Here is a 27,615-nt window from a genome sequence, read left to right as displayed (position 1 = left end):
CCCCAATTAAATTGTTGTGTCTTGAAAGGGGACTTGTTTTATCTTGTTATAATAAAGTATTTCAGAATCAGATAGAAACGTTACTCTTCTGTATCTAGATGAGCTTTGTGCTTTTCTTTTGCAGTGGTTGGTTCTGCACGCACACGGCCTACTCAGCTTCCTGAACAGTCTTCCTCCTCACAACAGAATGGTAGTGTTTCAGATATATCTCCAGTTCAAGCTGCAAAAAAGGAATTTGGACCCCCTTGTATGTAAACCATGTATCAAGGATTCATTAATTCTGGTCATTACATGTACATTCTCTTGGATTATGTTGTTGTCCATAAATGACAAATGGTCTATATATGCAGTTGCCTGTAGGCTTCCTCAAGAAGCTTTTTTAGTGTGCTGTGGCTAAACAAATGTTCACTTTTGTCATAGTTGGAATTTGTTTTTCCTTTATCTTTTTTTTAACCATGATGGTGTTTTTTTTTTAAATTTGCCTGGGCTTTCTTTTAATTCAAACCAAGAGATCACATGTATCCAAATATCATCACATGTCCAAATATTTTTTGAGGGTCATTGTCCTTATATTTTCAGTTGTGTAGTTATTGTCCCATTCCCATGATTTTTTCTAATTCATTTGTTCTAGAAATTTTAGAAATTAAATTGCTGTAATTATTCTGTACTAATACTGATTTGCTTGAAAGGATAGTTGATATAAATAAATGCATTCTAATTATTCATAAAATAGTAGAATTGAAATGTTATAGTGTAAATACTAAATGCATGCAACACAAAATATTTTAAAATTATATCATTTTCTTTAAGCACGTAGAAAATCTAATTGTGTAAAAGAGGTTGAAAAATTGCAAGAGAAACGTGAAAAAAGAAGGTTACAGCAGCAGGAACTTAGAGAAAAAAGAGCTCAGGTTAGTATTTTTAGCTCAGATGGAAAATGTATGTCAGGAAGAAAAGATGTTTGCAAAATTATCATGCTTTTTTCAGTCTTCAATAATTTTTATGAACTGTAATAGTTTTGAAATTAAATGTTTTCATCCTCTGTTTTGATAATTTGATAAATGGTGCATGGTTGCATTGCTCTGATAACTATTTCTTTAGACAGTTTTCCCCCTCTTTTTCTTCCTACAGAAATAATTGCTTACAATTGCTTATCTTTCTGTGTGTTATTTAAAAATCAAGTACTGATGATAGCTATTTCTTAGGGAAAATATATTGATGAAAATAATTAAATCTTTGGCTTTTAGATAGGGCTGTTATTCTACAGGAGGTATTACAACATTATGATAAATTGTTCTTTATGATCTTTGATGTTTCGTAGGAGATCTATTTGAGGCTCAAGTTTGAACAGTGATTTTTTTTCCTTTACACCTGTCTATGCATTTATAATTTAGCTTTGCATCATGCAAACAGCTTGGCAGCAAGTTGTTAGAAACTTGTGTGAAAGAAATGAAGTTGTTAATCCTTTGAGAAAATCTCTTAATATCAAATGACTTTCTGTCACAGTAGTGTAAAAGCTTTAGCAAAACTAGTAGCGTAATCTTGTTGGCAGGCCTGTGTGTGTTAGTCTCTCTAAAGAGATACTACCAATCTGCTACGGACATGAAAAGTACCACCACCAAGTAAATAATTCAGGCAATTTACTTTATGGTTTAATGATGTTTCTAAATTGACCTAAAAACACTTATGTTGAATTCATGTTCTCTAATTTCCATCCACTTAAACAAATGCAAAACATTTCTATGGCTTTATGTGGGAGGAGCAAATAATTTTTGGTTTATATATTAAAATTCTTTGATGTGGTGGTACTCCTAAAATTTTCTTATCACTTTTGTGACAATTCCCTTTGCATCCAAGTATTAAACTTATGAGAAATTTCTGTTTTTCTTGGTGGCTTGTATGTATCTATCCTTTGTGTTGCTTTGTGTATTCTGTTGTTGTGAAATGCAGCAATAATTAGCCAAGCACTGGCTTCTGGTGAGCAAGACCTTTAAACAGGGTTTGAAGAATATTAGGCAAATGCCTTTTCCATAATAAGCAATACCCCTTTCTGAATGTTTCAGCAGGAATACATTTTGTATGGACTTGTAAGTAGGTTTTAATTCACTGTAGTCAGGGTGAGCAACTTAACTTAAAGGTACAGTCAACTTCTGATTACCAGGGCACAGTTTTGTCTGAGGTGTGGATCAGCTGTGTCACAGGTGTAAACATGAGCTGGCTCCATTTCAGCTTATTAACTCCAATGCAGTGATTTCTGAAAGTGCCTATGCTATTTCCACAGCCAGATGTGATCCAGAAGGAGTTTTAGCTCATTTGTGGGAAGCCAAAAGCTTAATAAGGTCTGAGCACCAGAGCTGGCTATGCATGGCATCAGCAGCATGTCCTGAAATGGGGTAAAAACTGACAGTCACAGGAAGACAGGAAGGACATTTGAGCAATTCTGCAGAGAACCAACTCAGCTCACAGTAGGTTCAGTAGCTCAGGCTTCATGGGGTTTAGAGGGGCTCTGTTCATGGCCTCTTACATGTCCATTCACTCTCATACTGATGGTTCCAGGTTTAGGGACAGGAGATCTTGTGAGCCTGGATGTAGCCTATTGTGTATCATTGGGATTGCCTCTGCTTTTTGGGGGGTCTAGGAGTGTTAGAAGAGTTTCCAATGCATACAAGTAACTAGGAGTTAACTCAGGACCGGAAAGTAGGATCAACCTCCTTTAACCAACTCAGATCCAGCAGGGTTGTGTTTAGAGCAGCTGGGGCACCTGCACTGTCCTCTGCAGCGTGTTTTGTACCTGTATAATAGAGTGTATCCATTTGTCTGTTGGACTGATTTATCTCAGATTAAGAAGCGTTGACTGTATGTGTTATCTGTTGTGCAATTGTTCAGATGTGTTTCTTTAATGCGACAATTCTGGCAAAAGGCAGGAGTCATTTCTTTATTGAGACTTTTAATGAGTTCTCAACTAAAAAGTATTTTCTATTACATGCCAACCAAAAATATAAAATAGAAGGCATATAATTGTTTTACTTTATAATCAGTAAATTAGCTACATCAGAACGGAAAATGGCATTAAACTTGCAGTCAAGACATGTATGGTAATTTGGAAAAAAATAACATTGCAGTTAATATGTATTTTTTTTACAAGAAAATTTAGAAGATATTGAAATTAGTTCATTTCAGGAAAAAAAAAAGCATATTAGAAACTCTGTTGCTTACTTCCCTAGGATGTTGATGCTACAAACCCAAATTATGAAATTATGTGTATGATCAGAGATTTCAGGGGAAGTTTGGATTATAGACCACTGACAACTGCAGATCCTGTAAGTACCCCAGTGATGTGGAAATTTTTTATCCTTCTGAATTTTGCTCTGTTTCCAATTTTTTCAGTGTATGAATATACTTCTGTCTGTAAACACCAAAATTAAGTAATTTAATATATATTACTATTCTTTATAACATGAGATTTTTTTCGGTCAATTTTTTACATCATTTAAATATCTTTTGACTATAAAATAATAACAACATGTACTAAGTAGTCAGTCAGCCTCTATATTGTATATTTTCCTGGGATGCTAAGGGATGTGCAAACAAAACCAGTAAGCTTCTCTGAAAAACCCTGTTGAGTATAAAGATTAATATTTGATCTTTGGAGGTGATGAGGGCTTTTGATTTGAAGAGAAGACAGAGGAGCAGAATCCTTAAATGATAAAGGTTATCAGATCTCTGTGGAAATCATAGAATCATAGAATGGTTTTGGTTGGAAGAAACCTTAAAGATCATCTTGTTCCAACCCCTGTGACACGGGCAGGGACACCACCCACTAGACCAGGCTGTTCAAAGCCCCATCCAACCTGGCCTTGAACACCTCCAGGGATGGGGCATTGACAACCTCCCTGGGCAACCTGCTCCAGTGCCTCACCACCCTCACAGTAAAGAATTTCCTCCTAATATCCAATCTAAATTTCCCCTCTTTCAGTTTAAAACCGTTACCCCTCGTCCCATCATTACACTCCCTCACAAAGAGTCCCTCCCCATCTCTCCTATAGGCCCCCTTTAGGTACTGGAAGGCTGCTATGAGGTCTCCCTGGAGCCTTCTCTTCTCCAGGCTGAACAGCCCCAACTCTCTCAGCCTGTCCTCATAGCACAGGTGCTCCAGCCCTCTCATCATCTTCATGGCCCTCATTTGGACTCGCTCCAACAGGTCCATGTCCTTCTTATGTTGGGGGCTCCAGAGCTGGACACAGTACTCCAGGTGGGGTCTCACGAGAGCAGAGTAGAGGGGCAGAATCACCTCCCTCAACCTGCTGGCCATGCTTCTTTTGATGCATCCCAGGATGCAGTTGGCTTTCTGGGCTGTGAGCACACATTGCTGGCTCATATTCAGTTTTTCATCCACCAGCACCCCCAAGTCCTTCTCTGCAGGACTGCTCTCAATCCATTCATTGCCCAGCCTGTATCCCTGTGTATGGGATTGCCCCAACCCAGGTGCAGGACCTTGCACTTGGCCTTGTTGAACTTCATGAAGTTCACACGGGCCCACCTCTCTAGCCTGTCAAGGTCCCTCTGGATGGCATCTCTTCCCTCTAGAGTATCAACCGCACTACTCAGCTTGGTTTCATCCACAAACTTGCTGAGGGTGCACTCAATCCCACTGTCCATGTCTCTGACAAAGATGTTAAATAATACTGATCCCAGTATGGACCCCTGAGGGGCACCACTCATCACTGGTCTCCACCTGGACCTCGAGCTGTTGACCGCAACTCTTTGAGTGTGACCATCCAGACAATTCCTTATCCACCGAGTGGTCTACCTGTCAAATCCACGTCTCTCCATTTTAGAGACAAGGATGTTGTGTGGGACAGTATCAAACGCTCTGCACAAGTCCAGGTAGATGACATCAGTTGCTCTTCCCTTATCCACCAGTACTGTAACCCCACCATAGAAGGCCACCAAGTGTGTCAGGCATGATTTGCCCTTAGTGAAGCCATGTTGGCTGTCACCAATGACCTCCTTATTTTCCATATGCCTTAGCATGGTTTCCAGGAGGATCTGCTCCATGATCTTGCTGGGCACAGAGGTGAGACTGTCTAGCCTGTAGTTCCCCAGGTTTCCATTTTTCCCTTTTTGAAAATGGGGGTTATGTTTCCCCTTTTCCAGTCAGCAGGAACTTCACCAGATTGTGACAGCTTCTCAAATATGATGGATAGTAGCTTGGCAACTTCATCCGCCAGTTCCCTCAAGACTCTCGGATGAATCTCATCAGGTCCCAAGGACTTGTTGAGTACCTCAGCCTTCTCCATGTTGGTTGTAACAGTGTTTCCTGTTTTGCTCATTGAGGGGTGGGAATACAGTTTCTTTCATCTTCCTTTGTTGTCCTATGTACCTGAAGAAACTCTTCTTGTTATTTTTCACATCTCTAACAAAGTTCAGCTCCAGCTGTACCTTGGCTTTCCTGATCCCCTCCCTGCATTCCTGGGACATGTCCCTATAATCTCCCCAGGATGTGTATTCCTGCCTCCACTGCCTATGCATTTTGGTTTTGTGTTTTAGTTTAGCTAAGTAATCTTGATTTAGCCAAGCTGGCCTCCTGCCTCCCCTGCCTGACTTCTTGCACATCGGGATCGAGAGCTCTTGCTCCCTAAGAAAAATGTATTTTAAATATCTTCCACCTCTCATTCGCACCTTTATCTCTGAGGGCAGTTTCCCAAGGGATCCCATGCACTAGTGCCCTAAACAGCTGAAAGTTTGCCTTTCTGAGGTTTAGGATCCTCACTCTAGTTTTTATCCATCCTGTACCCCTCAAGATTGAGAATTCTACCATGACATGATCAAAGAGATTGTGACAATTTCTGTCAATAGTGTATCTACCCTGTTACAGCTGAATTTGCTTGCAGCGTTCCAAGATGTACCTGGTACTCTGCAGGATCAGATCACTGTCTGCAGGGAGTTTTATTAATGTATGGTTCTCCCTTTTGGGTTCTTGGTTATTGTACAGACACAAGGGGCATTTACACGTTCAGATGACTCACTGTCTTGGAAAGTTGTCTTTGAATGATTGGTTAATTAAGTCAAGAATAGAAGTAAAATATATAACTGGAATTGGGGTATAGTTCACTGAAAGATTGTTTCCTTTGTAGATTGATGAGCACAGGATATGTGTTTGTGTACGAAAACGACCACTCAATAAAAAAGGTATGGCCATTTAAGATTTTGCAGAATTTTTTCTCTGAAAAGCTGCTTATGATAGTAATATTATTTGTATTAAAGAGATCTAGAAATACTGATCAAAGGTGAAACTGTTGTACTAGACAATATGTGTGAGGGACCCAGAAAATTCATAAACTTATCATAACCTGGGTAAAGATGGGGAGGAAAGTAGTTTAACTGTCACCATTTTATGGACTGGGAGCTGAGGCACAGAGAGACTGTAATTTTTTTCCCAAGGTCATCCAGGATGTATTTAGTTGATCTGGGAATTATTTCTACTGTAATTTCTTCAGTATTCTTACATTGTGTTAGGATCACCATTCTTTTAAACTATCCTTTAAGTGATCTCCTGATCAGTGAGCTACCCAATGAAAACTTTTCTACACTTTTTTTAAATACATGTATATTTATACTTTCAAGTGGTCTTGAATCAGACATCAAGGGAACAATTCAGGTGCCTGAATGTTGGTGTCTTATGACATGTAAGGTGCCCAAGGGTGTCCAAGACATCCTCGCAGGGCTAGTGGGTTACAGACAAATTGGAGACTTCTATCTCCTGGAGTTGCTGCTCAGGGCCGGCCAGGATACCCTAGGGCATATGAAATGTCACTAAACAACTATTTTTAGGTACTGGAATCACTCCCTAGTGACTTCTTTTTATGTACGATTAGTATTACAACTTTTTTTCTTACTGCCTGCTGATCAGACTGGAGTCCGTATTCCAAAAAAAACCCATTTAGGTTTTCAGCTCCAGTTAAATCCCAGTCTTTCTATGTAGTTCTTTACTTTCTGCAGGAAATTAAGAACCGCAAATGCTTCTTGATTGCGGCCTGTCTGAATCCAGTACTAAAGCTGACTTTCATTTTGAAAGATGTTTCTTTCCTTCTCTTTTTGTTATATCTTGTTTAGCTAAAGGACTCAAAGAACATCGCTCTGACTCTGAAACAACATGGGATGCATTTATTATTTTTGTACTATCAGAACTACATGTTGAGGACTATCTGGAGCATATACAGAGGAAAATGGGAGAATTGTATGGGAAAGGGAAAGGGAAAACATATGTTGATGTCAGTATATAGTTAGTTTTCTTTTATTTTTTCCCTCCATGTTGCTGCTTCCCCTACCTTTTTCTTTCTTTATTTTTACTTTTACTATTTTCTCATTCCCTGTATTTTTTTCTTTTATTGATCGTAAAGGAATGCATAATCTCAAAAATGGTTGATTGAAACTATTTTGCACAACCTATGTAATAAGGGCATTCAATATACAAGTCTGGTAGCAGTTCAGTTTCTGTTTTAGCATTGGAGGTTATCTTTAATAAAATATAACTTAGAAATGTGATACATTTGGGGGGAATGTTACATTCTACCTGCACTGAAGGTGGACAAAGTGAAATTACAGTAAATGACAGCAAGTTGTCATGAGGCATGAGTTGGGATTCAGAAGTGGGATTTGTTTCTGTGCAAGTTGCATATCTTGGGTATTAGTGGTTTGGAGTGATTAAAAAGTAGTTCTGAGGTGTTGGTAGGAAGATGAGTGTCTAAGTAAAAATGAGGTTGGCACAAAAGTTATTTTGCAATTTTAAGAATAAGCTATAATAAAAAGGTATTAATGAAATAATCTATGCTTGGGAGGAACCATAGAGATATATACAGTCTTCTGAAAACATGCACTTCAATTTTGGAAGTTCATAAGAAACAGTATTTCTCATGCCACATTTTAAAATTATATAAAATTATATAAAGTATAAAGAAATCAAAGATATTAGTGTGTAATACCCTGAAGAGAAAAAATATAAATAGTTTTTCCTTTATTATTGCAATAACAATACGTCAAAAATATTACTTTCCCTTTCATGCTCTGTGTTTTGAAATTCTGTAAGATGTTCAAATAATTTAATAGAAATCAAGTGTACAAATCAATTTCTGTCAGTCTCAAACACAATTTTCACTAAAGTCTTTAGGTGTTCTCAGCACCAATCGTTCTGCGTATTGACTTTGCAGGAAGTAGGTCTTCAGATTGACATTTTAAGATTTTATTTCAGTGGCATATATTTATAATTGAGAAATTATATATATATAATTGTGTGGTGGGTTTCACAGACACTATTTCAAATTTTTATCAGCAAGGAATACAGAATGTCATAACAAATAGCTGGGAACAGGTAAATGTCTTACTCCAAACAATCCTTCAAGAAAAAACAGCTTTTGACTGCTTTAACTAAAAAGCTTTTGCTGCAAAGAATTTACCTTTATATATATCTTTTCACCACTATTCCTTATTTCTTCTCTGTGATTACTGCAGAATAATTGCATTTTATTGTATTGCAGTGCAGTTGAAAAATTCATTATGTAGTGACTTGAATGCATATTTCTGTTGGTGTGTAATGTCATGCAATGGTAACCATTGTACTGTTTGATCAGTATGTTAACTGATGAAAAGATTTCTATCTGTTTGTATAAAGCCACATCAAATTCTTGAACTGCATGCCTTAAGATATTTTACATAGAAATGGAAGTAGGACACATTAGTGATCCTGACTGTACACAGAAATGATCTTTATTTTTGTGCATTTCATGGATCACTGGGTTCTCTGTTTTGCCAAGTCATATTTCATACAACAATTAACAATAAATCGTAGTGCTGTGTAGTAATTATAACCTGGGAACTCACTATTGAAATCGCACCTAGATGGCTTTTGTTCATTCCCAGGGATAGGAAGCATCATTAGCATTTTCAGCTTTTTCTGCTTACAAGATAATTTTAGAAAGGATTTTACTTTAGAGAAATTCTATATTAAAGATGTATACTTTAGATTCCAGGAGGAATACACAAATGAAAATGTCTGTGTAGAATGAAAATATTTTTTTTTCTTCTTGAAAGCTGTGAACATATGACTATAACTTTAAGGATTCAGGGAACATAAAAAGACAAAATTTTAAAATGAAGTTATAAAGATAGGGCTATCATTAATGAGCTTAGTTTTTCTAATCAACTTTGTACAACTACTCTTCACTTTCTAGCACTTGGTAGGATAGGATGACTAGACTTCCAAAATGAAATCTCTTACTTAGCAGATTACTATCTAAGTATCAGAAGCCCAAGCCCAGTGTTGTTACTTGGAGGAGCTGTGTTATCTGAGATGTTATAAGAGTGTAAACAATGAAAGAATGTAAAAAATAGTGATGCGTTGCTACTTAAATATATATTTCATTTATTTTATAGAAACTTTAATGAAAGACCTTGATGTAATAACAATTCCTAGTAAAGATGTTGTGATGGTACATGAACCAAAACAAAAGGTGGATTTAACAAAGTACCTAGAAAACCAAACTTTTCGTTTTGATTATGCCTTTGATGACATGGCTCCTAATGAAATGGTTTACAGGTATGTGTATATGCTCTTTTTTTGTGAATCTTTTTTCTCATGTATCTCCCATGTCAATAACTGTGAGCTTACCTTGATCATGGACTTTACTTCTTTTCTCTGTGGTATCATATATGTATATTGCTACCTCCATTCTTTTGCCTGTTTACTTGTGTTTTAGCTCTGTTTATCCTGAATTTTTCATCTGCAATATTTCCACTTCTGTTTACCTCAGTCCTGCTCTCAGTCCTCCTCCAAGCCCTGCCTTTCCAGGCTCTAGTGTGTATTGCCTCCTCAGGAGGCAAACAAATCAGGAGAGAGTGGGGAAAGAGTACAAAGAGGGGGGCAGGGGGGTGGAGCGGCTGAGGTTATATTCGCTCTATTGCTGAAATACCTAAGCAAGTTTGGCTGTTGGAAGCAATCTAGCTGATGTAACATGGAAGTACATAGAGATAATTTATCTTGCTCAAAATGCTGAATCTTTCTGATTTAAAAAGCAACAGCAACAAGGACACACACCCTCAGTCCCAAGGTATTTGGATCTCCATTTTCTCCTTTATTTTTCTGTTTCATTTCCACAGTTAGAACAGAATAATGCACACAGCGCTTTTAAAAACTTGTTTAGAAGTAGCTGTTTACCTTGTACGAATCGCTAAATGGATTAGATACAGTAGCAGGCAAAGTTAGACACTATGACAGGTCATAATTTTGGTATGCAGTCTAAATATTGTGAAGATTTTTGCAAGGAATATTGATATATCGCATCAGGAAAGAATTCTTCACTGTAAGGGTAGTGAGGCACTGGAACAGGTTGCTCAGGGAAGTTGTCAATGCCCCATCCCTGGAGGTGTTCAAGGCCAGGCTGGATGGGGCTTTGAGCAACCTGGTCTAGTGGGAGGTGTCCCTGCCCAGGGCAGGGAGGGTTGGAACTAGATGATCTTTAAGGTCCCTTCCAACCCAAACCATTCTGTGATTCTGTGATATTAGAAAGGAATTTGATGAAGATAATTTTCCTTATGCTTAGAAAGTGCTTCACATAGCCTTAAGGAGTAGTGACGGAGAAATATCTTAATTCTTGTTTTTAATCAAACAACTAGGAAGTGAAAATTGGCATTGTATCCTGATTGATGTTAGATGCTAACATCCTCTCGGTGGATAAGAGAAAATTCATAGTAAAAGAATTATTAAAAGGCCTTGAAAATGAAAACTTATGTCTTATGCTTCATATAAGTAAGAGGAGAAGGGTAGCAAAAGTAAAATCTTTTGGTCTGTTAGTTTACGCTAATGAAATACTTCTAAACAGCAAAGCTGTGCCCTTGGAAATTTCTGTCTGTAATGATAGTCTACTGGTAATATCTTTTTTTTCTTGATACTGAAGAGCTGTGGGAGAGTGATCTAGATAGTGAGATGTGCCTCTTGGAATAGTTTTCCTCCTGCTTAACAACAATTTCTTTTAATCTCCCTCCTTCCTGTTATTTGTATTTGTGAGCATAGTGTTTAAATGTGAGGACTGGTTTGGACATAGAATGTTATTGATTTTGGTCTGAGTTTCTTCTGGACAATTTTTATTAGTTACACAATAAATTAATAGTAATATGGGAAAATACTGAAAGATGCTTGTATTCATACTGAAATAGTAAATCTCTAGTCTGTGTAGCAGTACAGGCTTTTTCCTTCTCCCTCATATGGCACAATAATGATTATTACGTGAAGGATAATCTGCTTCAAGGCCTCCTGTAATAGCACAATTAAGAGGAAGATAGGTATCATTGTCTGCTCTCACCAGAACTATCAGGGTCACAGTGGTGAAAAAAAAAGTATGACAAGTTACTCCAGTTTTCTTCAGTATGCTAAAATTGCTCACTATATTTCTATATTGAAAAACATTCTTGACAAATATATGACTCATTTCTTTTATTATTATTTTGCTTAAGCTATATTTTAAGTATTTTTGAGTCCATGAGACACTGAGTTGCAAGTTTTCTTTTGTATTAAAAAACATACACTAGTGTGAATGGGTATGCTTTTTGAATTTTAAAGGAGAATCACTTTATATTTCTGAAGGATCAAGATTGCAAATAAAGGTTCTACTAGAAGGAAAGTTGGACTGTTTTGGCATGGTACCATTTGGAGTTGTATAATGCTTTACAAAAACTTTTCTAGATATGTTTGTATTTTGCCTTATTTTAAAAAACATATAATTAAGTCCCTTTTTTATAAATCAGCCAAATAAATAATCTCAAATGCAACTAAACAGAGATAATGGAACGTGCTTCTTAGGTGGATAGGTTTCTTGAAATTTGTATTTTAAATATAAAAAGAACAAGCATCGAAATATGTGAATATCTTCTTGAGGATAAAAGAATTATATGTTTGGAGAAAGCAAAAAAGAAAGACTAAGGCTGATCAGGAATCATCTGGTATATTTTTGATAAAAATTGATGATACAGTTAAACTTAGATTTTTGCATAACCCTTGGTTGCTGAATGGCTCAGTCTTACCCATATTTTCGTAAGTGATCTTGTATTTGTTCCAAAGTGGAATGAAAGGAGGTTGTAACACCTCAGTGTTTCTGTAAACAATTGTTCTTGTTTCTATCACTAAACATATCTTATGTGTAAACACCTGGTAAAAGTTTAGAGAGAGAGACTGTTGCAGAGAGACTCTTATCTCCATCACCTAGTGGAGGCAACCCTTCGTAAAGTTACCCTTTGCTTTTGGAGCTTTTAATGAAGTAATGGTGATAAGTAGCTGAAGTAGGAGCAATAACTACATTTTTTAAAGTAAAAATTAATTCTCTAAAATAGAAAAAATGATACTTTGGAAAATAATTTTGATGCACCGAATAATACTTAAAGGAATAACTGGATTTTTCCATTCTGATGAGCTTGGGTACGTGTTTTCTTGAGCCTTTTCTCAGTGTAACTATGTTCTCAAAATATTAAGACGTGCAATGTTGTTTTGGTCACCTGTCTTCTAAACTTAATCTTGGAAAATGATTTAGGGGAAAAAAAACCCAAAACCAAAACTGTAGCGGAATTTTTGTATTGGCAAAATCTAAGTGTTTATCTGCTGCACTATCCTACTTCCGTATCTTCTAATGCTGTCTTCTTTAGGGAGCTCCAAACTCCGTGTAGTAAGCTGTGCTGTGTTGCATCATTAAAACAAGGAATTTTTTTTTTCTCAGTGTTTGAAGGAGGATAATATTGTTGTAAAGTATATGGGAGACACCTTGTAGCTTTTGTTTAATTGTTTAGGATATTTTAATGCCTAGAACTGGTAGCCTCTTTATTTCAGGAATTAACGTGGAGATGTCCTTTGGCCTCTCAAAGTACAGAACCAGTTTTGTTACTTCTGGCCTTAAAATTTATAGTGTCCTTGTGGTAGTGTGACATCTTAAAGTAATTATGTTTCTTAAGTACTGTTGTTTTTTGCATTTAAGGTTTACAGCTCGACCATTAGTGGAGACCATATTTGAAAGGGGAATGGCCACTTGTTTTGCATATGGACAAACAGGCAGTGGAAAAACCCATGTAAGTGTTTCTTCTACATGTCAGCAATACACTTCTTTTTATGTACGATACACTTCAATAAATTCTAATAAGTAACAAATATGTAAGTTACAGTTCTGTGATCTTTATAGTGTATTTTTGGTCTTTTTTGGTTTTTTTTATTAATTTAGACTATGGGTGGTGACTTTTCAGGAAAGAACCAAGATTGTTCTAAAGGAATATATGCACTTACAGGTGAGACTTTATTGTTCTGTTGGCTTTTTGCAAATTAGTTGAGGTCAATACATTTCTACTCCCTGTCATACAAACATAAGGGTCTACATATTTTGGATTACAGTGGATCTTTGGTAACATAAAAAATAGTTCCTAGGTGTGTAGTCTTTACACAGTAAAGTAAATATATATATACATATAGATAACTTCAAAAACGTAATAAATATAACTGATGATTACTTGAGTTTACAATTTTGAGGTCTTCTGCATCGTCCAATTTAATGTGGCAGTTTAAACTGCAGTGTTTTTTACTTGATTGACTGACCCTATCCGTTACACTTGCAAAATATGAGAAATGCTGTAAAATAGACTGTTATGCATTAATGAGTCTTGACTAAATTAAAATACATAACTTGATTTCTTTTTATTTTGGAAATGTACTTACAGCTCGAGATGTCTTTTTAATGCTAAAGAAGCCAAACTATAAGAAGTTAGAACTTCAAGTATATGCAACATTTTTTGAGATCTACAGTGGTAAGGTAAGTACCTGATCTTTTTCTGAGGAAGGTGGAATTTCTCTTTCAAAAACAAGACTGTGAGCTTGTCACATAAAAGATTTTTTTCCTTTTTGTACTGAAAGCTTTATTTCAATTAATTCTTTACACTTCCCTTTCAATCATGTTTGTGCGTGGAATGCTTTGCATATTTTGATATGAGATTTTAAGCAAAAATGTCTTTTAAATCTCCTCTTTAACTGTTCTGTTCCCCCACCCCCACCCAGGTTTTTGACTTGTTGAACAGGAAGACAAAATTAAGAGTGTTAGAAGATGGTAAACAGCAAGTCCAGGTGGTGGGATTACAGGAACGGGAAGTCAAATGTGTTGAAGATGTTCTTAAGCTTATTGAAATAGGCAACAGCTGCAGGTATCTCCCATGGCTTCCACCAATTTTTCATTGTAAATTAAAGAATTGGAACAAGATTTTTTGTGTGTCTCTTCATAGTAATGGCTTTTTAATATGCAGTGGTATTTTTGATAATGTTGGCTGCAAGCAAGGAATCTGCCTATCTTTTGAATAAAGATAGTTTAGAGTTTCTCTCCTAGGGAGAAATACAAACTGATTTTTCTACAGGACGTGAATTGCATGTATTATATAACCAGTTTACTGACTTAAATTTGCATAATTTATAATCTGGAATACTGCCAGATTCTTCAGTTCTAAAAGGCCTTGATATGTAGTGACAGAATTTAAGGATAAAATTTTTATTTTTTGTTAAGATCCAGCTTTATTGTTTTTAAAATTAGCCTTGTGAATAGACTGTTGCCTGATCAGATAAAAATGCCACATGCGGCATTTTACATGTAAGCTCTCTGATAGTCTGAAATCTTTGGAGATCTGATTATTCTTGCTTTTAAGAGGGAAGTAAAATGTTACTAATCTTCCATTTTTGTTTGAAGAATTGGAAAAATAGGTATAATTATACTATATATATCAAATTATTAGGATAAATACAGGACTCTGCCCTGAAAAAATTAAAATTCTGACGGTAGTGTGTTTAACATGTATGGTCCTTTGCCTGTTCATATGTCCTTCCTTTCTTTCCTTTTGTTAAAGGACATCTGGTCAGACATCTGCAAATGCACACTCATCTCGAAGCCATGCAGTGTTTCAGATTATTCTCAGAAGGAAAGGGAAATTGCATGGTAAATTTTCTCTGATTGATTTGGCTGGCAATGAAAGAGGAGCAGATACTTCCAGTGCAGATAGGCAGACTCGACTGGAAGGTGCGGAAATTAACAAGAGCCTTTTAGCACTCAAGGTAACTGAAATGTTTCCATTGCCTTTGAGTAGATGGAAGCCTTCTACATATAATAGCAATGACTATTAAAATGAGTGTTTTTGCAGGCTTTGCTTGTCTACATTGTCTACTGCTGTGACAGGTAAAATAACGTATTGATTTTTCCTTTAAATGCCTGAAGAAACACTTGGTAATTACCAAGTAGAAACATTGCAGAAACATCGTGCTATCAACTTTCTTGTAGTTAAAAAAAAACAAACCCAAAATTCCCAGTAGTTGAATTTGAACACTTTTCTGATATACACCTAAAATGGGAGGAGAGATGACATACTTTGGTACTCAAGGTCTGAAATACTAACTGGAAATATTCTTACTGATCTCAGTATATATATATTTTTTTTAAGAAAAGATAAAAAATTAAGTTACCTTTATGGCAGATTTGTTTACCACTGTTAATTAATTAACTAAAGAAGAAAACAACACAACAGCACTATACCCAGAAAGAATTAACAAATCAATTAAAATAACCCTTGAAAGTTGGAATCCATTTTTGATGACTTTATAGCAAATCGTCTGATACAATTAATTTTCACATTTTCATCCATTAATCCAGAATACATCAAGAGAGTTAAGAAATATTATTTAAATATTCAAATGCTTTTTTTGTTTGTTTTATAATGCCTGAAAGAGGTTCAGCCTAAATAGGGAAAGTAATTTTTTTGGTCTCAGTTGGGGAAACAGTAGTTTTGAACAGCCCAGAACTTATCTCTGTTGTTGGTTAGCTTTGCTTACATTTACTACTCTCTGCACCAGCACCGTGGTTTTATATAAAGAATCTAAACCCCAAAATCACTGTGTTTACTTTTTTAGCCCAGTATAAACTTGGGAGAAGACTTGTATCAGACTCTAAGCAGATCTCACAAAACACCACGAAATTGTAACATGTTATGTTATTACAAAATTGTATGCCATGTTGAAAAATTGGAAGCAGCAGTTCCAAAACTGTGACCTGTTTTGATTTAGTATCAAAATAAATAATGCAAACAACATTGTGTTAACGTTATCACTTATTTCCAAATGCAATCGTATAAAGCTGTTCTGGTTTTATTTTTTTAGTTTACTTGCTGATTTTATGCTGATTAGTGCCTTCAGTGCAATACCCATACAACATACTTAGTTCATTTTCATACAGCTTGCTTTTTTAATTATAGTGAAAGGCTCTGCTGCTGCTGTACTGGTGGTTGTGATCTAAATTATATGGGAAATGGGAAATAAAAATAAGTGGTCTTGAGAGGTCTAAACAGTGGTACAAGAAGATATAAATGTTTCTCAATGATATGTTAGTTTTCCATTTTTCATCTATCCCAAATAACATCACACAGCTTTTTCCATTTGTATTCAAGACCCTTGAAGTTATTGTCAAGTTCGAATTAAACTAGTATGTTCTGAGAAGTGGTTTTTGGTGCTAATCCAAGACTTGCAATTTGTCCTGTCTTAACCTGTTCAGATTTTTGGTGAAAAGCAAAAGTAGTTAAAAACTCCATTAATTTAGAAGCTGGCAGTGTCGTCCTATAATCCTTTTACTATTAAGGAGACAATCCAATTCTAATGTTTCAAGAGTGAGCAAACTAAAAATCATTATAGTAAATTAAAATCATAGAATCATAGAATGTGTTGGGTTAGAAGGGACCTTTAAAGGTCATCTAGTCCAACCCCCCTGCAATGAGCAGGGACATCTTTCACTAGATCAGGTTGCTCAGAGCCCCGTCCAACCTGGCCTTGAATGTTTCCAGGGATGGTGCATCTACAACCTCTCTGGGCAACCTGTGCCAGTGTTTCACCACCCTTAGAGTAAAGAATTTCTTCCTTGTATCTAGTCTAAATCTTCCCTCTTTTAGTTTAAAGCCATTACCCCTTGTCCTATCACCACAGGCCCTGCTAAAAAGTTTGTCTCCATCTTTCCTGTAGGCCCCCTTTAAGTACTGGAAGGCCGCAATAAGGCCTTCTCTTCTCCAGGCTGAACAACCCCAACTCTCTCAGCCTTTCCTCATAGGAGAGGTGATCCAGCCCTCTGATCATTTTTGTGGCCCTCTGCTGGACCCGTTCCAACAGGTCCATGTCTTTCCTGTGCTGAGGGCTCCAGAGCTGGACACAATACTCCAGGTGGGGTCTCATGAGAGCAGAGTAGAGGGGGAGAATCACCTCCCTCAACCTGCTGGCCACAGTTCTTTTGATGCAGCCCAGGATGTGATTGGCCTTCTGGGCTGTGAGCGCACAATGTCAGCTCATGTCCAGTTTTTCATCCACCAGCACCCCCAAGTCCTTCTCAGCAAGGCTGCTCTCAATTCCTTCATGCCCCAGACTGTATTGATACTGAGGGTTGCCCCAACCCAGGTGTGGGACCTTGCACTTGGCCTTGTTGAACTTCATAAGGTTTGCTCGGGCCTACCTCTCTAGCTCGTCCAGGTCCTTCTGGATGACATCTCATCCCTCTGGCACATTGACCGCACCACTCAGCTTGGTGTCGTTGTCAAACTTGCTGAGGGTGCACTTGATCCCACTGTCTATGTCATTGATGAAGATGTTGAACAGCACTGGTCCCAGTACGGATCCCTGAGGGACACCACTTGTGACCCTGTTATGTCACTTGTTTAAAATCTGTTGCTCTTCTTTCTGTCTAATCTGCTTTTCTCTTTTTGTTAATGTACAAACAAATTAAAAAAATTTCAAGGAATGCACTGCCTTACTCACCTATAAGTATTGAGTCCTTTTTAGCATTTGCACGTGAATTTCACATTCAACAAGCTTCAGTCTTTCTGTTTATCTGAACTGTGTCCATTCTATAAAATTCAGCTGGTAAGTTTTAAATCACTTCAGTTAAAGCCAACTTGCCCTTGTGTTTGTTCTGTTCTGTATCATGGCAGTTTTATTCTGAGCCCGTTTAGTTCTGTTTTGTGCTGTTTCATAGTTGCAATGCTTTCTTGGATTATCATCCTGCAGTTTCTAGCCTGGCTTTTGGAAGAAGCTGTTTCTAGGAAATTTCAAAAGACCACGAGGATATGGCTGCAGCTAGAGGATTAGCTGAACTACTGTAGTAGTTCATGTAACACAAAGGCCATTCCATCTGTTAGTCCTGCTAAAAGTAAAGCTATAAGATGAAAAGATTTTGATGTGTGGTTGTTTGAAGAAGTTCTGTGTGTAAACATGTTAAAACTGTACCAAGGAAGCCCTGAATCTGAAGAGATGTCTGTACACAAAGTATTAAGGCAAAGCCAGAAACTGGAATTAATGATCAAAATATGACAACAACAACAAACCAGAAATTTAAATTTTAAATTTCTTTCTGTAAGAAGTAATTTATTAGCTGATGTTTGAACTCTAAGTGGGCAGAAGTGATGTTTATATTAGTGCGATCTTGGTTTGCACTGTTGTACTTAGTTGCTGCTGTAACTTCTATAGTAATTTCTTAATATTTATTTCTGTACAGTATTTTTCTCTGGAATTCTCCAACCAATTGTGAATATTAGTTTAGACCCATACGCTTCTTGTGAGTGAAAGGGGAGACGTTATCCCTGTTTTTTCACATGAAGAATATTTTAAAACAGGGAATGACTTACATTTTTAAGTGTCTTCCAATATTGAGTACATCAGTACAGAGCTATAGTTACTAGGTTTGTGACCTGTGGAAGCTTTCAGAAAGTTTGGGCACCAGTGTTTTCTTTTGAGCTGTAAAGAAAGTCAGTGGTTAAGCCAGAATCAAAGCTACTGCTTTTAACTGATAGAGTTAATGCAAGTCACTGTCCACGCTTCTGCTGGCAGAGGCTGTAGATCATTCAGGCTTTTGCAGCTCATAATCAGAAATAGTCTGGAGATTTAACATCAACATTGAATTTTTTGTTGCTGTTGTTGGATACAATATATGTAAACATTTTGGATAAGATTCAGAAAGTTTTTAGGCTCCTAAGTCTTTTTTAAGTTCCTACCTCTCTGCTGAACTTAATGAGAGGTAAAAGCCTAACACTTCTTGAATTCAGGTTTTAATAGTAAATTAGAGGACAGCAACATAACTAAGGCATATATTTTCTGATTTTGAATTGTACTTCTATTATGTATTTTTCTTTAACATGGATTGAATAAATATAAACCTGTTTGTTCTTTCAGGAGTGCATTAGAGCCTTAGGCCGAAATCAACCTCATACACCATTCAGAGCAAGTAAACTTACTCAAGTGCTAAGAGATTCATTCATAGGAGAAAACTCCCGTACCTGTATGGTAAGTTTGTTTAGTTAACTGTATGTTTTAACAATTACAAAGAGAAAAGAAGCTGGAAATTTAGGATGTTTAGAACTAGTCACTTGCTACTGTCAATGTGTTAGCCTTAAGTTTATACATTAAATGACACTATATTTGGAGTGAGTCTTTCAGCAGAGACATTTCATATAACTTGCTCCCTTCTCACTTTTTATTGGCCTTTTTTATTGCTTGTTCTAGTTTTCTAGCTAGGCTCATAGCCAGAAGCGCTTCTAGCTTGAGGGGTTTTTTTGTTTGATTGTTTGTTTTTAATAATGTTTAATTATAGAATCATAGAATCATAGAATTGTTGAGGTTGGAAGGGACCTTTAAGATCATCGAGTCCAACCTTTAGCCTACCCTGACAAGAGCCACTTCTAAACCATGTCCCTAAGTGCCCCATCTACCCTTTTTTTAAACACCTCCAGGGATGGTGAATCCACCACCTCCCTGGGCAGCCTATTCCAATGTTTAATAACCCTTTCAGTGAAAAAATGTTTCCTAATATCTAATCTAAACCTCCCCTGACGTAACTTGAACCCGTTTCCCCTCGTCCTATCACTTGTCACCAGGGAGAAGAGGTCAGCCCCCATCTCTCTACAACCTCCTTTCAGGTAGTTGTAGAGGGTGATAAGGTCTCCCCTCAGCCTCCTCTTCTCCAGGCTAAATAACCCCAGCTCCCTCAGTCATTCTTCATAAGGTTTGTCCTCCAGACCCCTCACCAGCTTTGTAGCCCTTCTCTGGACACGCTCCAACACCTCAATGTCCCTCTTGTAGCGAGGGGCCCAAAACTGAACGCAGTACTCGAGGTGGGGCCTCACCAGTGCCGAGTACAGGGGGATGATCACTTCCCTAGTCCGGCTCACCACACTATTCCTGATACAGGCTAGGATGCTGTTGGCCTTCTTGGCCACCTGGGCACACTGCCCAGTATGAGAGTATTGTTTGTTGAATCAGAATTTTGGAAAAGGTGGTGTAGACTGGAAGTATAGTGGTGAGTTATGATCTTTAAATGACAAAGGCAAATTTAGAATTGGTATCAAAGGCATCAGGATATGCTCTAGGCTGTTGAGGGGAGAAGTAGTTGGGATAGATGGGATGAATAGTTGTGTACTGTATAAATGTGCATTTGCATCAACCTGAAAAACAGAATTCTTCTGGCAAATGGTGGAAAGGACAGATAAAAGTATGGATGTCCAGTGGTTTTATTTGTGCATCCTTAATGTTTCTCCTTATGGAAATGCAAACTCTCTGCAGTGGACACCGACTGTTAGGCTTGTTTGCTGTGGTGGGTTGACCTTGGCTGGATGCCAGGTGCCCACCAAGCCACTCTATCACTCCCCTCCTCAGCAGGACGGGGGGAGGAGAAAATAAGATGGAAAAGAACTCATGGGTCAAGATAAAGGCAGCTTAATAAAGCAAAAGCAAAGGCACACGTGGAAGCAAAGGAAAACAAAAGATTTATTCTCTACTTCCCATCAGTAGGCGATGTCTAGCCACTTCCCAGGAAGTAGGGCTTCAGTACGTGTAGCAGTTGTTCCGGAAGACAAATGTCATAAAAACGAATGCTTGCCCCCTGCCTTTCTCTTAGCTTTTATTGCTGAGCAGATGTCATATGGTATGGAATATCCTTTTGGTCAATTTGGGTCAGCTGTCTTGGCTATGTCCCTTCCCAAGGTCTTGCCCACTCCTAGCCTCCTAGTGATGGAGGGAATGCTGGAGAGACAGCCTTGATGCTGTGGGAGTGCTGCTCAGCAGTAGCCAAAACACTGGTGTGTTATCACAGAATGGTAGGGTTTGGAAGGGACCTTTGGAAATCATCTAGTCCAACCCCCCTGCCAAAGCAGGTTCACCTAGAGCAGGTTGGACAGGAATGCATCCAGGCAGGTTTTGAATATCTCCAGAGGAGGAGACTCCACAACCTCTCGGCAGCCTATAAATATCAACACCTTTCTAGCTACCAATACTAAGCATAGCACTATGAGGGCTGCTATGGGGAAAATTAACTCCATCCCAGACAGACCAAATACATTTGCTTTGGTTACTTTTCAATGGCTCCTTGGAATTAAGTCTAGAGGCCACAGAAGTCTGCAGACCACAACATGAAAACCATGGTGTTAGGGCAGCCTAGTCTTCTCTTTAGATGTTAGGTATGGTTCTAATTTGAAAATGGTGGTAAAATAGCATTTTTTATTAATCTTTTATTCTTCTTCAGTTTTCTAATGAAAACATAGGATTGGTTTTTTCCACTGAGACATAACTTCATAAATCCTATTCAGGATCAGAAAGCTAAACTGTGCATCTCTAGCCAACGTATCCATACTACTGAAGAAGGCTTGGAAAGTTAGCCTGTTGGGAATTGCTCTCTGTACATAGAAGGATTATCATTTGTGAACGTTTCATGAAGTTCCCACCATCACCCTTACCACTCCATAAAGTGCTAACAAGCTGTCTTCATTTTGGTGAAGCTTTTTTATTTAATTATTACTCTTCTCATAGAGTTGATGTAACATTTTTTCCTGTTTAAACGTGTGAGAATGCCATCAAGAATAATCCGTGATCTATAGGTGTTTAATTTGTTTAATTTCTGATAAAGCTTGCATTCCTTCCTTTTCTATTCAATATAGTTCTAAATTAAGGAAAAAATCCCCTCTGAAAGTGAGTGGAAATATGCTTGAATTATTTTTTATTTTCATATTCACATAACTACAGTCACTTTATAATTAAGAATAAGAAAACCCTTTCATGATGAGATACTGCTTTCAAACTCGTTCTTCCTGATACTTTTTCACAGTCTCTCAGTACTAGGACCATTTGTGACACTCTAGTGTTTGTTTGCATGTAATTTTTATCAATAATTTAATCAGCAATGTTTTTTCTTAAGATACTGATGTGGGAAGAAGAGTGCTTGGGTGGTTATGACTTACTCTGCATTAGATGAAAGGAAGGAGGGAAAGAAAAGAAACCTAGAGTGCATGTTTATGATTGTTTGAATTGAGCTCTCACATTTGCAGTGCTTGTTACTGTGAGAACTAGCTGGATGCAGAAAAAAGGTGCCTGTCTAGAGATCCGACAGGTTTCTGAACAGCATATATTGAATTGAGGGAGGTGTAGGAGATACATTACCTCCAGTTCTCCCCGATTCCCTGGAAAGAAATGATTTCCACTCTGGTGGCCAAGTAGTGAGAAGAGTGGATAATGATCTGCAACTTAACCACTCTTCTGGGTCTTCCTTTGCTACTTTTATCAAGAAAATGTAATCAGACTTCCAGTGTGGAATTTACATGTTACTCTTTGGCAGGGTGTGCCTGGTTTGCAAGCATGTTCATGTTTAGGTTTTATATCATACACTGGCAAAGTTTTACTCAATAAATATCATAGAATCTGTTAGGTTGGAAGGGACTTTTGAAAGTCACCTAGTCCAACCCCCCTGCAGTAAGCAGGGACTACAATTAGATCAGGTTGCACAGAGCCTCATCAAGCCTGGCCTTGAATGTCTCCAGGGATGGGGCCTCCACCACCTCTCTGGGCAACCTGTTCCAGTGTCTCACCACCCTCATTGTAAAGAACGTCTTCCTAATGTCTCATCTAAACCTACCCTGCTCTAGTTTAAAACCATTGTCCCTTGTCCTATCACTACATGGCCTTGCAAGCAGCCCCTCCCCAGCTTTCCTGTAGGCCCCCTTCAGGTACCGGAAGGCTGCTATAAGGTCTCCCCGGATCCTTCTCTTCTCCAGGCTGAACAACCCCAGCTCTCTCAGCCTGTCTTCATAGGAGAGGTGCTCCAGCCCTCTGATCATCTTCATGGCTCTCCTCTGGACCCACTCCAACAGGTCCATGTCCTTCTTGTGCTGAGGGTTCCAGAGCTGGACTCAGTACTCCAGGTGGGGTCTCACCAGAGCAGAGTAGAGGGGCAGAATCACCTCTCTGGATCTGCTGGCCATGCTTCTTTTGATGCAGCCCAGGATGCAATCGGCCTTCTGGGCTGCAAGTGCACATTGTTGGCTCATGTCCAGCTTTTCATCCACCAGTACCCCCAAGTCCTTTTCCACAGGGCTGCTCTCAATCCATTCATGCCCCAGCCTGAATTGATAATGAGGATTGTCCTGACCCAAGTGCAGGACCTTGCACTTGGCCTGGTTGAACTTCACGAGGTTTGCAGGGGCCCACCTCTCTAGCTCATCCAGGTCCCTCTGGATGACATCCCGTCCCTCTGGCACGTTGACCGCACCACTCTGCTAGGTGTCATCGGCAAACTTGCTGAGGGTGCACTTGATCCCACTGTCTGTGTCATTGACGAAGATGTTGAACAGCACCGGTCCCAGTATGGATCCCTGAGGGCCACCACTTGTCACCCCTCTCCATCTGGACATCGAGCCATTGACCACCACCCTCTGGATGTGACCATTCAGCCAGTTCCTTATCCACCGAACAGTCCACCCATCAAATCCATATCTCTCCAACTTAGAGAGAAGGATGTTGTGGGGGACCATGTCAAAGGCCTTGCAGAAGTCCAGATAGATGATATCCCTTGCTCTCCCCTTGTCCACTGATGCAGTCACTCCATCGCAGAAAGCCACCAGGTTGGTCAGGCAGGGCTTGTCCTTAGTAAAGCCACGCTGTCTGTCCTGAATCACCTCCCTGTCCTCCATGTGCCTTAGCATAGCTTCTAGGAGGATCTGTTCCACGATCTTCCCAGGCACAGAGGTGAGGCTGACAGGGCGGTAGTTCCCAGGGTCCTCCTTTCTCCCCTTTTTAAAAAATGGGTGCGATGTTTCCCTTTTTCCAGTCACCAGGGACTTCACCTGACTGCCATGACTTTTCAAATATCACGGAGAGTGTCTTGGCAACTGCATCAGCCATTTCCCTCAGGACTCTGGGGTGCATCTCATCAGGTCCCATGGACTTGTATACATTCAGGTTCCTCAGGTGGTCACGAACCTTGTCTTCACTTACAGTGGGAGGGACTTTGTCCCCCAGGTCCCCCTCTTGCGGTCCTTCAACCCGGGAGGTGAGAGGGGAGAGGCTGGCAGTAAAGACCGAGGCAAAAAATTGTTGAGAACCTCAGCCTTCTCCTCGTCTGTTGTTACCAGTTTGCCATTCTTGGTCATCAGGGAGGGTATGCTTTCTTTGACCTTCCTTTTCTGGTTGACGTACTTGTAGAAGCCCTTCTTGTTATTCTTAGCATCCCTTGCCAAGTTCAGCTCCAGCCACACCTTGGCCTTCCTGACCTCATCCCTACATAACCGGGCAGCATCCCTATGCTCTTCCCAGGACACCTGATGCTGCTTGAACTGCCTGTGCAGTTCCTTCTTGCCTTTTAGTTTGACCAGCAGGTCCCAGCTCAGCCATGCTGGTCTCCTCCCTTTCTTGCTTGATTTCTTACACCTGGGGATCGAGAGCTCTTGTGCTCTATGGAAAGCATCCTTGAAGAGCTGCCAGCTCTGTTCTGCCCCCTCGTCCCTGAGGACTGTTTCCCAGGGGGTCCTGTTGACTAACTCCTTGAAGAGCTGGAGGTTTGCTTTCCTAAAATTCAGAGTCCTGACTACGCTCCTCGTCTGACACATATCCCTCAGGACTGTGAACTCCACCAACGTGTGGTCACTGCAGCCCAGGCTGCCTCCAGTCTTGACATCCCCAATGAGCTCACTGGCATTGGTGACTATGAGGTCCAGTATGGCATCCCCTCGGGTAGGGCTGTCTATTTCCTGTCTTAGGAAGTTATCGTCGAGGCACTCCAGGAACCTCCTGGATTGTCTACAGCTCGCCATGTTACTTTTCCAGCAGATGTCGGGGTGGTTGAAATCCCCCAGCAGGGCGAGAGCCTTCGAGTGCAATGCCTCCTGAAGCTGGAGGAAGAAGGCTTCATCAGTAGGCTCCCCTTGATCAGGCGGCCTGTAGTAGACACCAACCACAAGGTTCCCCATGTTGCCTTGGTCTCTAATGCCTACCCATAAGCTTTTGACTTCCTCTTGGCTTTTCTTTAGGGACATCTCTTCACACTCTATCCCTTGCTTTGTTAAGCAACAAAGAGGGCAACACCTCCGCCCCTCCTTCCTCGCCTGTCCCTTCTGAACAGCCCGTAGCCATCGATAGCCGCGTTCCGGTCATAGGATTCGTCCCACCAGGATTCAGTAATGGCCACTATGTTGTATCTTTCCAGCAGCACAGTAGCTTCCAACTCCTCCTGTTTGTTGCCCGTGCTGTGTATGTTCTTGTAGAGGCACTTCAGCCTGGCTGTTGGCTGTGATGCCTTCTTAGAGAAGCACCCCTTGGGGTATTTCCGTGCTGACTCTGACTACCTCAGGAGCCCCTGTCTCGTCTCCGTAAGACTTTGGCTGTGAAGTAGCATCCCCAGCATGCCTCGGGGCAACAGGGCGAAGGTCTTTACTAGTGCCCCATCCCTCTAACCCTGATGTGGTGTCCTACAGCTTGTCACAGACAAGCCTGATATTATCATCCCCCTCCCCCTTCACATCTAGTTTAAAGCCCTGTCAATCAGCCCCGCAATCTCTTGGGCAAAGACCCTCTTCCCCCTTTGAGAAAGGTGTCTCCCATCAGATGCCAATAAGCCCAGTGCTGTGTCAGGAGTGAGGAGAAAATAACCCGCGCCCCAGACTCCTTTACCAACCTTCCCAAGGCCCTGAAGTCCCCTTTGATTTGAAGTCCCCTTTTTTTCGCTACCTCGTTGCTGCCTACCGGAAAGATCGAAAGGGGGTAATAGTCTGAGGGCCATACCAGGGAAGGAAGCATCCTCTTCACGTCCTTGACCCAGGCCCCAGGGAGGCAGCAGACCTCCCTATGTACCAGGTCCAGCCTGCATATTGGGCCTTCCGCTCCCTTCAGTAGGGAGTCACCTATGACAATGACCCATCTTTTCTTCTTTACCACAGAGGTTTTGATGCAAGGGGAGGTCTGACTAGACCTCGCTGACACCTCCAAGGTAGGAGAACTATCACGCTTGTCATCATCCAGGTTCCCTTGCAGAGCACTGTACCTGTTAAATAATGGCACCTGGGAAGATGGGGTAGTTGCCAGGCAGTCCTGAGTGCAGCGCCTGTTGCGCCAGGCAGAAGCTTCCTGACATTGCCCCCTGTCCTCCAGGTTACCGCCTTCAGTTGAGGTGAGAGAGGATAGGGAGTTCTCTGTTGCAGGGGTTCTGTCTGACTGCTGGGTTTCTGTTGTGGGATGCAGGATTCTACTCCAAGCATCTATTTCCCTCTCGCATTCTCTGATGCTCCTCAACATGCTTACCTCCTCCCTGAGCTCCATCACTAAGCAGGGGAGATCCTCTACCTGAGCACATCTCCCACAGGTGTGCCCACCACTGCCATCTGACACCTGCAGAAGAGCAGGGCACACCCTGCAGCCTGATGTCTGTGTGGCAGCATGTTCCCACAGGAGCTCCCTCTGAGAGGCTGCATCAGAGCTGGTGGTTGTGGAGCTCATGGATGCCATGGTCTTCTTACAAGTAGATACCATTGCTTCCTAGCTGGGTTAGCAGTCTCTCAGCCCTGTCCCGCACGAACTGCCGTGCAAACTGCTGTGACCAGACTGGTGTGTCACTCCCTGTTTGGCTGCCCTCTTTGCCAGCCCAGGACATACACCCTTGTCGTGGGGCTCCTGGGTGATTCCCTGGGTGACACCCAGGCAACGCCCACTTGCTATTTGCTTGCTCAGTGCGCAGCGACCTAGTCACTGTTCTCCCGAAGGGCTTCTTTTATGAGTGGGGGGGGGAGTGGTCCCACCCCCGCCTCGTTTAGATCTGCCGCCGGGAGTGCTGGCTCTGCCCTTGGCTCCTCAGCTGCCTCCGCCCCTTGGAAGTGCCGGGTACCGGCCCGTACTTGCCGCTTTTCCTAGCTTCGAAAACCCTCGAAAACGAGCCCCTAGCCGACCCTTTTTTGCTGCGATTCCCTTCCCCAGTGCGGACTTACCTGCACTGGAAATATACAGGGAAAGAGAAGGGCAAGTCATTATGGTTTTATAATAACTCAAGTTGAACAGTATTTTATTAAATTAAAAGAGTACTTATTCTCCAGGTACACTGACTGCTTGTTTGCAGCAGAGCCATGTAATTAACTGTGGTGCTTTGAACTTCTAAAAATTAATGCAAAAATAGTTTAATAATGGGTACTTTCATTTCAGATTTCTGCAGCTGACTGCAGAGATCACTGCTATGTTCTCTAGAAGAGTGTCTACTTTATGCGAAGTAAATTAAACCATAGAAG

At 40.1% G+C, this 27,615-nt stretch overlaps 1 protein-coding gene across 6 annotated transcripts in view; it reads left to right on the top strand.

Annotated features, from left to right (window-relative positions):
* LOC141735510 (kinesin-like protein KIF2A) overlaps positions 1–27,615 on the top strand; it is a 116,349-nt gene that overhangs the window by 66,918 nt on the left and 21,816 nt on the right. For 4 of the 6 annotated variants that reach the window (XM_074568418.1, XM_074568416.1, XM_074568415.1 and 1 more), the window contains 11 exons: positions 125–247; positions 811–911; positions 3,225–3,320; positions 6,138–6,192; positions 9,433–9,595; positions 13,017–13,107; positions 13,257–13,320; positions 13,747–13,838; positions 14,081–14,223; positions 14,914–15,118; positions 19,259–19,369. In XM_074568418.1, the coding sequence (XP_074424519.1) occupies positions 125–247; positions 811–911; positions 3,225–3,320; positions 6,138–6,192; positions 9,433–9,595; positions 13,017–13,107; positions 13,257–13,320; positions 13,747–13,838; positions 14,081–14,223; positions 14,914–15,118; positions 19,259–19,369 (1,244 nt within the window). The remainder of the gene's footprint in view (positions 1–124; positions 248–810; positions 912–3,224; positions 3,321–6,137; positions 6,193–9,432; positions 9,596–13,016; positions 13,108–13,256; positions 13,321–13,746; positions 13,839–14,080; positions 14,224–14,913; positions 15,119–19,258; positions 19,370–27,615) is intronic. The other 2 variants (XM_074568421.1, XM_074568417.1) reach the window with 1 other exon arrangement.

The sequence above is a fragment of the Larus michahellis genome, chromosome W (assembly GCF_964199755.1).
Source record: "Larus michahellis chromosome W, bLarMic1.1, whole genome shotgun sequence".
In the NCBI taxonomy this organism is placed as follows: Eukaryota; Metazoa; Chordata; class Aves; order Charadriiformes; family Laridae; genus Larus; species Larus michahellis.
Note: the sequence above shows the minus strand (reverse complement) of the source record. Positions and strands in the feature narration are given on the sequence as shown.